At 39.8% G+C, this 14,514-nt stretch overlaps 1 protein-coding gene across 3 annotated transcripts in view; it reads left to right on the forward strand.

Annotated features, from left to right (window-relative positions):
- tsc22d3 (TSC22 domain family, member 3) overlaps positions 1-13,298 on the forward strand; it is a 34,033-nt gene extending 20,735 nt beyond the window's left edge. Inside the window, exons 1-3 of one of the 3 annotated variants that reach the window (XM_015029750.1) lie at positions 5,787-6,033; positions 12,245-12,296; positions 12,859-13,298. In XM_015029750.1, the coding sequence (XP_014885236.1) occupies positions 5,828-6,033; positions 12,245-12,296; positions 12,859-13,122 (522 nt within the window). In that variant the 5' untranslated portion in view covers positions 5,787-5,827 and the 3' untranslated portion in view covers positions 13,123-13,298. Of the gene's footprint in view, positions 1-5,786; positions 6,034-11,472; positions 11,853-12,244; positions 12,297-12,858 lie in introns of those variants that run through there. The other 2 variants (XM_015029834.1, XM_015029671.1) reach the window with 2 other exon arrangements.
- Positions 13,299-14,514: the final 1,216 nt, after the last annotated feature.

Here is a 14,514-nt window from a genome sequence, read left to right on the forward strand (position 1 = left end):
TTTCCTGTTTGTTCAATGGAAAAGACGCTAAAAGAATTCCAAGTAAGAAATTACATAATTTCAGCCCTGAGCTAGTTTTAGTCACTAATTTTGCAGCATTTTCACAGTAAAACAGAAAATTCTTCTTCTCAGATCAGGAGTTTTCCATGAACTTAAACTATAGTCACAGTTCACAATGGACAAACTGGTTCTACCTCTAAGGCTTCCTACAGTAACTGCTAAGTCATATTAGTATTAGAAATGTTAACACATGTGAACAAAAACCTTTGCTTTGTCAGAATGACTCGTAGCTGATTCTGACTTAGGATGCAATTAATACTTGTAAAATGATTCATTCAGTCAGTATGTCAGAGGGTAAAATGTTCAACATCGGGGTTTGATGAGGCAAATCAAAGATAAAGCATGCCAATTAATAATAGATAAATGTAAAAACATTGCATTCACTACTCTGTTCCATTTTTATCATGCAGAAAATGAAAAGAAGAAAATAAACCCCCAGAAATAAAACATTTTTCATTCTCAAATGTAAGACTTTGAGGTGTGCAAGAACTCCGCTCTTTGTTATAACAGGCCATCTTAAACCCAGCACACACTGAACTGTAGAAAAATAAAACAAGACAGTGAAAGCGCCACACTATATCTTGACTGTCACAACTGTCATACGTTTACCATAGGAAATATCAGACGGTTGGATTTTCTTGCTGCAGGTTCAAGTGTTTCTCAGTCTGATCCTGAAATTGTGCAAATACTAAAATGTGCTTCAAGGATTCATGACATCGACGTGTGCAGGATGTTTGGAGCTGTCAGCTCAATATCATATCAGAAAGGAGGAAATGAATTGATTTATCAATGATCGTGATTTACTGACTCCCAGAGATAAATTCTCTGAAATGTGACTTAAACGAGTTTGTTTTACAACACATACTGTTGTCCGTTCATCTACATTCAAATTTCTCTCGAGAGATTTAAGTAGGTAAACAGGATCTGCTCTAAGACCACCTATCAACCATACTGGTTAGTCGCCGGGTAGGCTTTGTTGAGATAAAGTGAATCGTTCAGTCAGAGGAACAAGCAACAAATATTAGATGCTCATCCAACTCTACTTGCCATGTATGTGCAAAATATGCTCTAATCCAGTTTTGATCAAATATTAATGCTATTAAGAGAATAATTATTTCGTTCCCCCATGAAATCAAAAGTAAGTAAATTTATTTGTAGTCATATTCATGTGATTCAGAAACTGTACCTGCCTGGGTGGGCGGCAGCTGGACACACATTCAGTTTGTCTTTTATAGTAGACAGAGCTGCCTCCAGCTTTCCTCTGCTCTAAATCAACATGTTTCCTTTCAAGAGTCTTCACATCTGTCCCTGTTTGTCTCACGCTGTCCCCTGCCGGTGGGGGACTCTCACCATGCAGACAGGCTGTGGAAATATTGCAGTCATCACGTTCTCAGGCTGTGCCTTTTTGTTCGGATCTGATCGGCCCTGCGCTTTTTAATAGTTCAACGGTTTTAATCTTTACTTTTTGCTGAAAGAGAGCGTTTCGAGAGGTGCTGAATAGGCTCGGGTCCCCCTTTGTACTCCCTCACAGCAGCACTATGTTATATCAGGTTCCCTTGTGATAGGAAGCAGAAGTGTCTTTTCATGGTGAACATTTTAAATGCACCTTTATGGCTTGGCTGAATTTACAGATGTTTATGTGTGTGAACCCTGCTTAGCTTTATTTCTTGGGCTTAGTGCTTCGCTTTAAGCTTAAACATAATTAAGTGGTCACCTATCCCAAAGGAAGCATAAAATGGCATAAATAAATGAAATTTAAATTCCATAACTACATATTAAATATGATTTAAATAAAAAAAAATTGTTTCTACTTTGTATTCAAAATAAGAGACAACTGCACAGACTAACAAAAAGACGACTAAATAAATAAAAAAAAGGTTTGTTTTACCTAAACTCCATTGACTCTCACTGAAATGTTTCTGCAAACAGGTGTGTTGCTGAAAGACGTTCATTACTTCAGATAATTAATTAGGAAAGAAGATAAGGTTAGACAAAGTCTGACGAGGTTTGTCAATAAGACACAAGCCACGGTGGCATTTGGAGAAGTGAATTTACAGTGTTGGATGGGATTATTGCAGAAACAACATGAGAGTATTGAATTTGACTTATAATATTTCAAAAATAAGCACCACGTGTGTAAAATAAGGGTATTTGGATTAATACACTAGATTTGCTTTTAATTTTTCTTTCGGTTTTGCACACTCCAAATGTTCATTTCCTAGTTTTTCAGCTTTCTATGATAACATGATATTACCTGATGAGATTGCATCTGACAGCTTTTTAAATGAAAATACTCTCTATACATTCAGTTGATGGATTACGTGCTGACTTGTCATCCTTGTCATAATTTAGAGCTCCAGTTATGTGATCCGAGTTATTGCGGTCTTGTCGGAGATGTATAACACACTTTGAGTTGCTGGCAAAGATCAGTCTGACGTAACATCCTCAGGCTAATATGAAAAACAGTGGGAGAAGCCACGACTAGTCACTGATTCCAGTGAGTTGTCCTACGTATGGTGGAGCTTTTTTATCGCCAGGTGCATGAAACTGATGAAAACCATCAGACAAACAACCTATTACATCCAGTTTTCTCAGTTCATTGTCTTATTGCAGAAATGTGTGACTGTCATCAGAATGACCGCCAGTGACTTAAAATTATCCATGGAAACTTAGTCACGACTCCATCGTCATCTCACAGGTGACAAAGGATTAGCTTCAAGGCTCAGCAGAGGAGCCTGCAGGAGTCTGTGGGAACGACTCAGTGTTTGGATGACACTGACAGTGAGCGTTAGCAGGGTGCCTATCATCCAGTTAAATCCAGATCCTGCTGACAAAGTGGGACGTGCATGAGCAGGCCACGCAGGCATACAAAAGTGCGGCAAGCACCACACATCAGCGTGCACACTGGAAAACAAAAACAGAACTAAGCACATAATCGCACGACAGGGGGCGGCTCATCGAGGGCCTGAGTTGCTCCACTGTTGTTCCAGTTGTTGGTGACTTGGGTCACACAGCTGCAAGCTCAGCCAGAAACAAGACAGAGAAAAAAAAATAAGAGATACGATGGGAAAGAAAACTACACGAGAAAAGATATGTAGAAAAATACACGAAAGAAAGCAAAAAAAAAAAAACAACAACAAAACAAACTTGTTTCAAAAAGAATATGCCATCAAGAGTCTCTTTTTGTTCAAGGATATCTTCATTTGGCAAAATACGAATGCAAAAGATTGTGCATGCCCCAGGATTCTTGTTTTCAGAACAAAACATTGCATCTGCCAACCTACCCAGGTTGCTCATCCTAATTACTCTCTGACACTCAACAGATGACATAATTTGCAGTAAAACACCTGGTGACTAGGAGCATGCAGAATGTATCTGACTGGTTTCCTTCTTAATTAGTTTTTGTGCATCATTCAGCTCGAAAGAGCCATTACTCAAATGATGCAGGCTTAAGTAGCTTAAATAAGATGTAGACACCTTCACACCAACTCTGACAGCTGACTTGCGGTGCACACTTAAATATCCGTGGATATTGCTGGGTAATTCTTTACGATGTGACCTAAAAACACCTGACTTCTGTTGAGATGTATCCTGGTGTCTGCTGTTACAAAGTGCCCAAGCTTTGATACTGATCACAGCGCCATTTGCCACATTTTCTTTTTGCCCCTCCTTTAGTTCCAGCAAAAGGTCCTTTTTTGCTGAAGGCCTAAATTTATGGTACCGTACATGCATTAATGCAGACTTTAATGAAAACTGTTTGTTTATTACGTTTAATTTAGGAGAGACTGTAAATAAACAACTTATACCAACCAGTATATGTTCTTGGATATACGTATTTCAAGTCCATTTCAAGTTCAGACCTGAATTAAGATGAACTACTGAACATAGATAAGGAAATTAACAGAGATGGCCACATGCTGTCCTTCAGTGTGCTTTGAGTGAATATAAGCAAACACTTAAGACAAAAAGTAACTGATGTAAATGACACATCCATCCAAGGCATACATGTCCAGGAGAAGAATAGAAGAATCTCTCTCCTTCTCCCCTCACCTCTTTCTTTCTCCCCCTGGTGGCAAGTCAGGAGTTGTAGTAAGGAGCGTTGCCATGGCGAATGGCGGCCATTGCTCAGTGTTACAAATGTGGGATTTATTTGCAATGTGGACACGGAGTGAAGTGGGTCTGCTCTGCTCTGACTATTGGGGAAGGTATAGTATTGAACGAATGACTGTGTCAGACTGGTTCCATTACCTTCGGAAGCAGGAGAAGCTAATGGCGGCTAATGGCTCACTGGCCCAAGTACTCAGGACACTCAGGCTTCCTGCCGCTAAGCTGCAGATCGTTGTCATAATAAAAGTCTTAAACAACACAGAAGAAGAGTCGCTAGATCTACCACCAGTTATTCTTTTGGGGAAAAATAGTCTGAAAATCGATAAATATAGGACAAATAGGTTAAGATGACAACGACTTCTTTTGTCGCGATTACACCCCCACTCACCTCTTCCGCTCATCTCCACGCTTGACGGTGTCTCTTGGCTCCGCCCACTTTGCTGTAATTTTTCAAACTCTACCAGGTCGAGGTTTAGCGGTCAGAGGGGGGTTAGTTACACTTTTAAAAACTAAACTCAATACAATACAGTTTGATATAGTAAATATTAACTTGAGTTCAGTACGATGGCAACTCTACAAGAACTGGTTGAACTAAGTGACTGTGAAACTCAGCAAGTACAAGGAAATAAAAAAATATTACTCTGCTTTCATATGGCAGTGAAGCTTAAGCGTCAATGAAACAAAAGTGTTTGTTTAGTGCTACTGATTTTTTTTTGTAATTGTAAATTACCTCGAATTTTATAATGAATAGTTTAAAAGATTATTACAGGATGCTTCTAGAAATCTGACAGATGGTCCACGGAATTGGAAAATCCAGTTTTACATTACATGACTACCTTTAACACCAGACTTATCTGCACTGCAGTTGGGATGTCAAATGTCACAACATTCTTGCCAGCAGACAGGATTAAGCTTAAAATGAGATGTGAGATATTTATGCAAAGCTGTCAAACTGGAAAGGGGCGTACAATTTGTCATATCAAGACTGGCTTAGTAATGGTGCTTAGAGCTCTTTTTCCATAGCAGTGACTCTCCAAACAAGTATATCCCCAAAGACAAAAGAGGATTTATGCATTGGGCAAGCCCAGAACTTTGAAGGATTTCCTTAACACCACATACATAATGTAAAATGTTACATAACAGCCAATTAGTGTCATTAATCTGTCTTAGCTTGCTTTTGCTTGCAAACAAATTTCGATATGTCAGCTGTTGTTTGACCAATTTCAGTTTCCCAGCAGGTTCCTGGTAAGCTTGCGATATTTACATGGACTTTGAGTGAGCTTTAATACTACTGCTAAAATACAGTAAAGAGAACGGCATGGCAATTCCTTTCTGAAGTTGCAATTTGAGAAAGTATCTTCTTTTGTCTGCCTGAGAGAGATACTCCAGCATTGCATACATGAAGCAACTGGCCCCAATTCAAAGAACTGTCACCCTCGCTGGGTGTCTAGGACTATTGTATTCCACTAGACTGGAGTCACATCATACAAGTATCAGTCTGAGCATGGCACTTAGAGCCATGGCTGCAGAGCCAGAGGTATCGTCATTGCTCAATTGCTTCTTTGTGCCCTGAGGAAACAGTTGCTGGGTACAAACACCCACAGAACAGTGTGAAAACGACCAAGAGCCTCTCACAGCCCTGACAGTCACTAACACCACGATGGGACAGTCCCAGACGTGTCCCACTGGAGTTGCCTCTTCTGAGGCAAGGCCACCTTCTCCTAGGATTGTGACTCCTCTTCAGGTGATCGAGCCACCTCAGAGATTCTTTTATTATCATCCACATTTCCCTTTCAGCTTTCCAGACAGAACTGTGAGCTACTCTCCCCCATACTCACCGAGTCTCTTCAAGAGGCCGGATCGCCGGTAAGTGAGGACAGCAGAGGAGGGGAAAGTAATTTGTCTTGTTTCGAGCAGGACATTTGGCATGATGGTGCCATGAGAGCGACAGTGACAAAGACAGATTAGCACATGAATGGAGCGGAAGATATGTAATTTGTCAGCGACTGAGAGATCTTGAGTTGTGGGTGGATATTTTCTGTCTTTCTTTTTTACTAAAACAACATAGATTTTATTCCAGTTAAACAGCAGAAATAAATAACTTAGAATTCTTTATACTAGGGAAGATTGCACTGTACATGTACCTTATCTGTATATTAGGTGTCAATATAATTATTTAACTATCTTGCATTAAAGCTCTGTAAGCCTCTTGGTAACAGTTGTTTAATGCAACATAAAAGTTACAGAGCTGGGAAGATAGTCAAATCATTAAGCAACTGCCAAAACAGCAGATGCCAGGCAGGAGTAACTTTTTCAATAACACCTTGTTGTTAAGAAGGAAATAACAGATTACCATTTTTTCCAATTGCTGGATAATCTACTTATTTTCTGGGGTCTATGTTCTTTTTGAACCCCAACCAGAAAGACATTAACACTTTTTAATTAAATGTTTTTCGCAAGTCATATTGCTACTGCAATGCTATCCAGTATTATCACATATCAAATGTTTTCCTAATATCATGCAGCCCTAATATCAGGCACATTGTCGTACCCTGATACAACATTAGGTACCTGCCTTCTATTTGAATAAGACCAGCTTTGCCCTAGAACTTATAATTTGATCACCTAATAAGCCAAACTGTCGTAGTTTCTTTTAGGGAGAGTCAAAACTAGTTAGCATCGCCGCAACTGTGACTTAGGTGGCTGATCAGTGACTAAATTATAATATGAAATAATTACTAAAAAGAAATAATAACAGAAAGGCAAAAGCAACAAACTGAGTCCGATCACAGCAGAACACTAAATGCCACACTCTTGATTCCAGTACACATGCACTATTCAGAACAGAGGTTTATCAAAAGAAGCACACATAATTCAGAGGTGACAGACTGTGGCATTAAAACAATTCTGCTAAAGTTCCTCACATTTGGTTCCATGTAACATCAATTTTTATATAAGTATAAATAACAATATGACTGGAGCTTTAGTGATGTGTTGCCACACTAATGAATGCTGAACAAAGCTCTTATTAATTTCTAAAATTGTGCTGCATTAGTAAAACACATGTGCACATTTTCCTGTTTATCTATGTAACATTAGTAGCAAAGGACACTGAACTCCTATGCCAGTCCTGTCATGTTAAATCTCATCAGATATTCTGTATCTTCTGCGCAACATTTTGCTAGAGAGGATATTTCCGAAGAAATGACAGATATTGACAGTTTGCTAAATTTAATAATACATCTCATTAGAAATGTTAAAATTGCAAACCTTCTTGTTATTTGTTGCTCAGGAGACTGAAGGAGACGTGGTAATGACTGCCTGTGGGTGTGCTGGTTTATGGAGACCATTTAGTATTCAGTGTTTGTAGCTAGTGTTGTTGCCCACATAGACAGCTTCCTTTGAGATCGGCTTCCTTTGAGATAGCCTCTGGCTGCAGCCTGTGGCGATTATCCACATTGTTGGACCACACTTTCACTACGGCATACATTACAAACTTATGGAAAACGAGAGGAAGATGACCAGAAAAACAAGCTCAAAACAATGTGCCTGTTTTTGTTTATTTGCTTACATCTTCTGTTGACTTAACAGTTTGCGTTTCTGGCAGTTACTGATGCGTACATCTTGAAACTGGTGTGTCAAAACTCAGAAATGTTGCTTGTGGCAAGAGCTTAACAGTTGGCAGCATGACTCGCCCTCTTTCTTCTTCAGCCTTTATTGCATATGAACAATATTTTATAACATGTTTGGCTTTGGAACTCTGGACATCTGATGGAAACCGTGGTCTGGCTGTAATGTGACTCACTGAATGATACTGGCATGCATCAAATGTGATCAGGCACCAATGGTTTATCAGAAATATGAGCCACTTCAGCTAAGAAGGAACAAAATTATGTCTATGTGGCGCATAAAACTGTTTAGAAACAGGCTGCTGGCAAGCTAAATGAAGTTGTTTATGCAGTGAAAAACATATTGTTGTCAAGATTTGTTTCACTATTTTTCTGAAACTTAGAGTGAAAGGAGGCAAAGCAAAAAAAATAAGTCTATGCATTCATCTTTTTGATCACCAAAGTACATATAAGAAATGTTTTGAAGACTGAATTTCAGCCTAGCTAGAAGTGCGACTCCTGCCAAAAAGAATTTCTACACACATTCATGCCGTTCACATTTTTCATAATTTTATCATCTTACACCCACACACTTGAATTAAACATATTTGTTTTTTTCCCAAAACAAAGTAGATCACAATCCTAAAGTACAAGTGACATAAATTATTAAATATGTTTTTCACAAATAATAATCTGAAAAGTGTTCTGTGCATTCCTTTTCATTGCTTTCATTTTGTTCCAGTTAAATAAAATCTAGTGCAGTCAGCCGCTTTACAAGGTCATCCAAGTAGTAATAGAATCAATGTGTTTGTAGATTTTTCTTGGCAGAAATACAGCTGTTCCGTGAAGGCCACACAGGTGTTTTGTGCAATGTCAGTGACCAAACAACGTCAGAAAAAACAAGGAGCACAGCAAACTAGCATGGGAGTTGAAGAGAGGAGAGTATTAATCAGAGAAGCAACAAGGAGGTCCACAATAATTCTGGAGGAGTAGCAGAAATCTGTTGCTCAGATGGCAGAATTTAGTGATATGTCATCCAATAGTTGCATAATTTGACAATCTGTCCATTATGGAACAGTGTTAAAGTTTGCAGTTGTCTACAAAGTAGAACTCAATCTCAAGTTAGTGCTTGTGCTTCTGGCCAATCACAGTTTGTAATGATAAAATGATGAACATTTTAAATAAGGTGGATTGAGAAGACCAAAACTTGCTAGAAAGCATGCAAAATGTTATGTGTGCTTGAAAAAAAAAATTAAAAAAACAGTATCATCCTGAACACACCGACCTTGTTATCTATGGTAGTGGCAGCAGCATCAAACTATGGTGATAATTGTCTTCAACAGGACAGGGAAACTGTTCAGAGTAGATGGGAAGATAAATGGAGTTAAACATACAGACAGGATTACATGTGATGAGGATTTTGGACAAAACATAGTTATGCCCTAAAATGGCCCAGTCAAAGTCCAGACCTTGAATAAGTTTGAAGTATTTTGAAAAGAGAACGGCACAAAGATGTGTGCTTCTTGTTGTGTAGAGTTCCTGCAGCTGTAATTTGAGCCAAAATATTGATTCGGGAGGCGGAATAAATAAAACAACACATCTTTCGGAATTGTTTTTGCTGACAAAATTTAAAAACAAAGTTTTTTTTCTTTCCATTCTTTACCTATAAGTTAAAAGGGTATACATATTTCTGTAAATGTAGTCATTTTCCTCTGACTGTATGGGCTTTACTACTGATTCATTTAACAAAATATCAAATAATTGTATTAAAAAGTACCCGATTATATTCGATTAGATATGAAAGAGTAAAAATGAAAGGCTCTCAGAGTTCAGAGGAAAAATTCCACGGAAGTTACTGAATAACTTCGAATGTTCTTCCTTGTGTAGTAGAACAAAATGTTTTGCCCAGAGGTGTTCCAAAAAATATTTCCGGCTCATAATTGATACAGTATCACTAAAGTACACCAACAAAAGCGTACACAGCTGAGTAGTTGTAGGCTATGACATAAAATCTGTTAAACTTTGCAGAGATCATAAACACATTTAACAACACATTCAGGTGTTGCTCAGTGGAAAAAAAAAATATGTTGACATTTCGTGTGCTATATCAGCATGTACTGCTGCCCACAATCTGTTTATTACAGTTTGGAGGAGACTTGGTGCAATTGCGTCACATGTGGTAACAAGTTCAAAATGCTACCAGAAGTGCAGAAGGTCATGCAACAGGGAGCAAGGCTTGTTGAGTGATTATTTATAGTTTGCACCGTTATAGAGGTGATTGTTGCAGACATAATAACCTTTATTTACATCACTAAAATATCCCTGACATTTTTGTTGTGCTCTTTAGAAATATAATTCCAGCAGTGTGACATATAGACATTATAAGGTAAATGTATTAAGAGCTCTAAAAATCGAGGAAGGAAAAGCAAGTTGAAACTGGGTGCCAAAGGATGACTGGAAAAAACCCACATGGAAAAAAGAAGGCTGTGTTATGTACATTATAGCGTATAGTGTAACTTACTTTCTCACCACTAGAGGGCGATCGAGTTCAGACTTAAACTGAGGAAATTTACCAAACTATATGGAAAAATACATAAATAAAGTGTAGGTGTGCACGTGCTTGGATGGTGCAGAACACACCAAAGATCTTTTTGATAAACAATTTGTAGGTCAAGGCCTGGGGACAACATGTTGTCATTGCTATGCCAAGTTATCACGGAATCACACTGACGACAACAATTTCTGCACACAGCGAATCAATAACACCGTGACAAGAAGCTCACATGAGCAAATCAGTGGAAATCTAATAAAAATAAAACATAAAAGGATTTCTAACAAATACCCTATTTTATTGTCCAATTCACGTGAGAATTAGATTTCATTAAGACGAATGTGCAGCGCATGGGACATTTGATCAAATCAAGCATTTGTTTACAAAGGCAGCACATTGTTGACGCGTATTCAAAAGTTCATTTTGTTATTTTAGGCTGGTTAGAAGTGGAGCACATCTCGGTCTGTGGGTTAAATGCACGCATCTGCATTTGAAAAAGAACTGAAGTTCAGCAGCGGGGCACTTGCGATGCTGCGTTCAAAGCCTCATGTTAGGAGTCGTTCTCCAGGAGGTTGCTTCGTCTTTCAGTGAAAGCAGTTGCTCTGTGTAAGAACTGAAGTGTTGCATAAAAATATGATAATGCATTGATTACACTTTAAAATCGCAGTGGATTATGCTTGTGTTATTTGGCTCTCAAGAACATCTGAAAAGTTTCTGAGTACAAATAAAACATACACCGGATATCCACTATCCAATGTGAAAAATGTTTATAAAGTACCTTTCTGTAACGCTGAACCATTTCACACTTAATCATGTGTGATCGGTTTGTTCCTGTTCCATTTTAAGCAATCATGAGAAGGAAAATTACTGTGAACAGATCCTCATAAAACAGCTTATATACATATCAAAAGATATCGGGGTGAATTAGACACTTGATGGACCGTACAGAACAAAGTGTACCCTGTTGCATTATGTAAAAGCAGAGGAGGGGGGTGTATTTATCAGAACCCAAAAATATGGCTCATTAGTGATTTCTTTCTTCTGATAGTCCTGGAAGGCAACAGAAGCTCTGCCTCCTCCTCTCCACTCCCTCCAGCCCTAAAGCTCATTTGCATAATTTATGCTTGCGTCACGAAACCAGTCTTACAAATACAGGCTGGGGGCAGAAATAGCAACAGACAGTCGCTCGAACAAACCGGCGAAGCTTGACATATAACCCTGACACAGCACTGAGCTCTAAGGCTTCATAGAGAGCAAGAGGAGTCAGTGCAGCGCTACTTACTCGACGAACCAAACAAACCGAATCCTCCCAACCGGATCCTCACTTATTGACTCACTTCGGTGACCGACCAAGTCGCAATCGTGGCGAGAAGCATCATCCAAACGAGTGTGGTCCTCAACATGAGCACGGAGATGTTCGCTAAGACTCCGATGGAGGTGGCAGTCTACCAGCTTCACAACTTCTCCATCTCTTTCTTCTCCTCGCTGCTCGGAGGAGACGTCGTTTCGGTCAAACTTGACAACAGGTACATTTTGTCGATTGGCGCTTGAATGAAACTGAACCGACGCGAGTTTACTGTAACCCCCGAGCCGCCCGCTGTTACTGTTTACTGTTACAAACTCTCTGAAAGATCAACCTCGCCACTATTTGCGTGTCATCAGCTGGCGCCGATAACGATGCAGTGACTCTTATTAGATTGTACTCGATCTGAAAAGAGTCGCAAACTTGTCCGCGCAGTTCGCGCTTAACAAAAGCCATCTCAGATTACAGCAGGGTGATGATCTCTTTCCCTTTTTGTTCTGGGAGCTTTTTTATTTCCCTGTGTCAGAGGTGTGACGTCAGGAAGGAACAGTGCGTGTGAAGTTATCGGTGTGTTTTATGAGCTGTAAATTTACGACTCTCTCTTGTTGTTTGCAGTGCCTCTGGTGCTAGCGTGGTGGCCATTGACAACAAGATCGAGCAGGCCATGGTAAGCAGACAATGAACACCAAACACAATGCTAATGCATGCAGAAAGGTTATACAGGAGACTCATGCATCTTTTAGGGCAACCTATAATGGCTGGGCTATACAGGACACAGCATGACAGTGCAATCAGTCTGACCTCGACATAATGTGTAAACAGAGAATTCATTCATCACTGTTTATCCCTGTAAATAAGCTTGTGACCTTTTTCCTAGAATGATTATTTGGGACATTTAGAATCACTGGCATCTGCAAGAAATAATATCTAAAACTAATTATGGATAAAAGTAGTGGGAATCCCCTGATGTGAGCAACAAGTACAGACATGTTTTTCCTCCCGTCTCAGAGGTGAAAACAAGTCCTGGGAAGGAAAAAAAACAATACTTAGAAGTGACATGGTTCATAATATGGAAACTTAATTGTAATGATACCCTTCAGAAAAACTGAGGAGAAAATCAGATAAACCAAATGCATGCATCAGTTCTGTGATAAACTAATTCGTCTTGCAAGATTTTCTTTTCCATGCCTATTCTGAGTCTGATCCATCTCTTGTTTTTCGAATGACAGGATCTTGTCAAGAACCACTTGATGTACGCGGTGCGTGAGGAGGTGGAAATCCTCAAAGAGCAGATAAAGGAGCTAGCAGAGAAGAACAACCAGCTTGAGAGAGAGAACTACCTGCTTAAGAACCTGGCCAGTCCGGAGCAGCTGGAGAAGTTCCAGTCCCGCATCCCGACAGATGTGCTTTTGGATAATCAGAACGTCCAGGCGACCCCAGTGCCACAGCACCAGCAGCAGAGCTGTAGCCACAGCACTGGCTCTGCTGTATAAGTGGCTCTGCCTTGGGGCGGGCAGAGCCACTTTGTCTTTATAGTCGTGGACCTCGTTTTTGAACGTAAGCGTTACCAAATCGCCGCCACCGAGACCCCTTCGGGACATCGAAGAAGAATCATCGGTGCTGTAAATGATTGATGGGACTCAAATGAACTGTTGATACTGATGAGCACTAAACCAGAACTAGAGACGCTCTAAAACTGGTGCCATGTCAGGCCCATCCTGTGTACCATCCAGCTCTTTGTCGTAGTCTCTCTTCGTAGGCATGAGTGTTAAGCATAGAAAGGGCAGACTAGCCTAGACAGAGGGTGGGGGATTTCCCTCCCTAGCCAAACTCTTCCAGCAAAGCACCGTCCTTTTTTCCTCTCTTGAGGAAGTGGGGGGAGCAAGGAGGTGTTGATTGGGCTTGCCCTGCAGGGGCTAACCTGGAAAGTGCTGGGACTTCGCTCCCTCATAACCCAGAGGAGACCCATCTGAGACGGTCCTTCAAGTCTCAACAAGAACAGCCCCATTGGTGTGGATTCACCTCATCTCAAAATACTTTAATGGACTTCCAACCGCACATTTCAGAGACATACAGACTTTTGATCTACCTACAGTGTATTGCTGCCATGTTCCTGTCCATCCTAAGCATAACAAGGAAAATACACAGGATAAGCTAAGGCTACAAAGGTGGAGCTCAACGCGATGTTCTCCATCCAAGCTGATGAACTGCTGCAGTAAACTAACAGAATACTGTAATATCTCATAAAACATGTAGACTCGTATTGTTTGCTGTCGGGGCTTGCTGCTTATGGGGGTGAAATTAATTCTGCTACATCTTCTGTTTTTGTTAAATTCAGAACAAAAATCAGTTGTTTTGTACAATAAGAGCAGTGTACTAGGCTTTCAGAAGCTGTCTTTGTTACAGGTCCGTCCATATCTGCCATTTTGTTTTGTTTAACTACAATGTACAAATAGATGAAATGTCTCTGAGGTAAATATTGTTAGGATGGTTTGCAAGCAGACAGCTGCGTTTCTAGCAGCCTATGCACTCCTTTTGTTTGTAGGTAGTGCCGTCCAGTATATGGTCTCCTTCCTTATTCAGATGGCAACTTGAAAACAATGGCACGACAACAGTGCCTGTGAGCAATGATCGCATTTCTGACAAGACTTTGGTTGTCGTTTTTTTGTTTTTTTCCCAGCTACCAAAGACGTATTTTCATACGACAACAAAAGCTAACCAAATGAGGACCATGTGTAAAACTTCACAGGGAGAAGTCTTCTTCGTAGCTAGTGCTAAATTTTGTTTGTTTTGTAAAAATTACGATTTTGTTGCTATAAAGTATCCCTGAAACAGTTGACCACTGTAATTTTTGGATACAACTGCACAGTTGCAATAAACCGTAT

Source organism: Poecilia latipinna, unplaced genomic scaffold (genome assembly GCF_001443285.1).
Source record: "Poecilia latipinna isolate Pla-1442-1.1 unplaced genomic scaffold, P_latipinna-1.0 Scaffold0, whole genome shotgun sequence".
Classification (NCBI taxonomy): domain Eukaryota; kingdom Metazoa; phylum Chordata; class Actinopteri; order Cyprinodontiformes; family Poeciliidae; genus Poecilia; species Poecilia latipinna.